At 42.7% G+C, this 1,220-nt stretch overlaps 1 protein-coding gene across 1 annotated transcript in view; it reads right to left on the bottom strand.

Annotated features, from left to right (window-relative positions):
- LOC119592006 overlaps window positions 1–1,220 on the bottom strand; it is a 33,491-nt gene that overhangs the window by 890 nt on the left and 31,381 nt on the right. Inside the window, exons 14-15 of the mRNA XM_037940780.1 lie at window positions 1,000–1,104; window positions 85–321 (exon numbers count right to left, since the gene is read on the bottom strand). Coding sequence (XP_037796708.1) covers window positions 85–321; window positions 1,000–1,104 — 342 coding nt within the window. The remainder of the gene's footprint in view (window positions 1–84; window positions 322–999; window positions 1,105–1,220) is intronic.

Genomic DNA, 1,220 nt, shown 5'->3' with positions numbered 1-1,220 from the left:
ATACACACAGAAAACGGAGTCAAAGAAAGCAATAAAAACGGAGAACCAAAAGAAAGGCCCGGATACCCTTCTCGTCCTCCCAACCTTGATGAGATCCTGCGGAGAGATCCTGTACAGCTTGAGCTCCCTCGTCAGCCTCTCCATGATGCAGCGGAACTCAACGCGGGAGTCCACTTTCGAGGCGCCCTTCACTCTGACGCGGTTCTTGGCCCACGTGAGCATCGCCTCGAATTTCGTGATCTCGGCGACTTCGAGGTTTCTCGCCATCATCATGTTGACCATCGACTCCGACAGCTGAAGGAAGTCCGGACTTTCGAACACCTGCGGGGGAAAGGAATGAGGTGGGGTTACGATAAAAGAAGATTGAGGATGATATTTTGATTGGGAAGAAAAGGGAATGGAGAGAAGGAAGGAGAATAGTGAAAAGCGAGATGTTTTGATTGGGAAGAAAAACAATAAGGACGAAGTATAGTTTAATTGGTGAGGAAAGGGGGGAGGGAGGATTATGATAAAGCGATAATAAGGTTTTGAATGGTAAGGAAAGAAGGGAGGGAGGGTAGTGATAAAGGGAAACTAAGGAAGCGAAGGAGGGGCGATGGACAACGATAAAGAGAGATAAAAGATTTATTGTTGATAAGAGGATGTTTGATTGGTAAGAGAAGAAGGAAGAAGGAGAAAGATGGTAAAAAAAACTGTTTTGACTGACAAAAATAGAAGCCAGTAGGAAGGAGGGTGGTAATAAAAAGAAATTAAGAAGGTTATTATGTGAAAAACCAAGAAAGACAAAGAAAGAAGGAAACAGAAGGGGAGTAACGATAATTGAAAAGGGATATTTCTGACTGAAGGGAAATTTAGGAGGACATTTGTTTTGACTGGGTAAGAAACTAAGTAAACTGCAAAATGAAAAACAATGAAAAAGACAAAGAGCCATATAACATTAATTACAACTCATATTATACTAGATTTCAGGTAAATAGAACTGGACATGATTTGACTCACCTGCACCGCCCTGGTCTCGACGAAAGCAAGGATCATGTTGACCAACTCCGACGCGGATGTGTATCGCCAGTAATAGTTCTCAAGGCTGCTCAGCATGTTGCATACCTAGTATACGGGAGAGGCAGTGTGAAATGAAGAAAATAGAGGAGTTATGCGTTTTTATTTGCTCACTTCTTGGTGTGCTTTCAGTCAGCTATCACTTCTAGATAAGCTTTTGCGTT

The sequence above is a fragment of the Penaeus monodon genome, chromosome 29 (genome assembly GCF_015228065.2).
Source record: "Penaeus monodon isolate SGIC_2016 chromosome 29, NSTDA_Pmon_1, whole genome shotgun sequence".
Classification (NCBI taxonomy): domain Eukaryota; kingdom Metazoa; phylum Arthropoda; class Malacostraca; order Decapoda; family Penaeidae; genus Penaeus; species Penaeus monodon.
The sequence above is the reverse complement of the archived record's forward strand: the minus strand, read 5'-3'. Positions and strand labels throughout refer to the sequence as shown.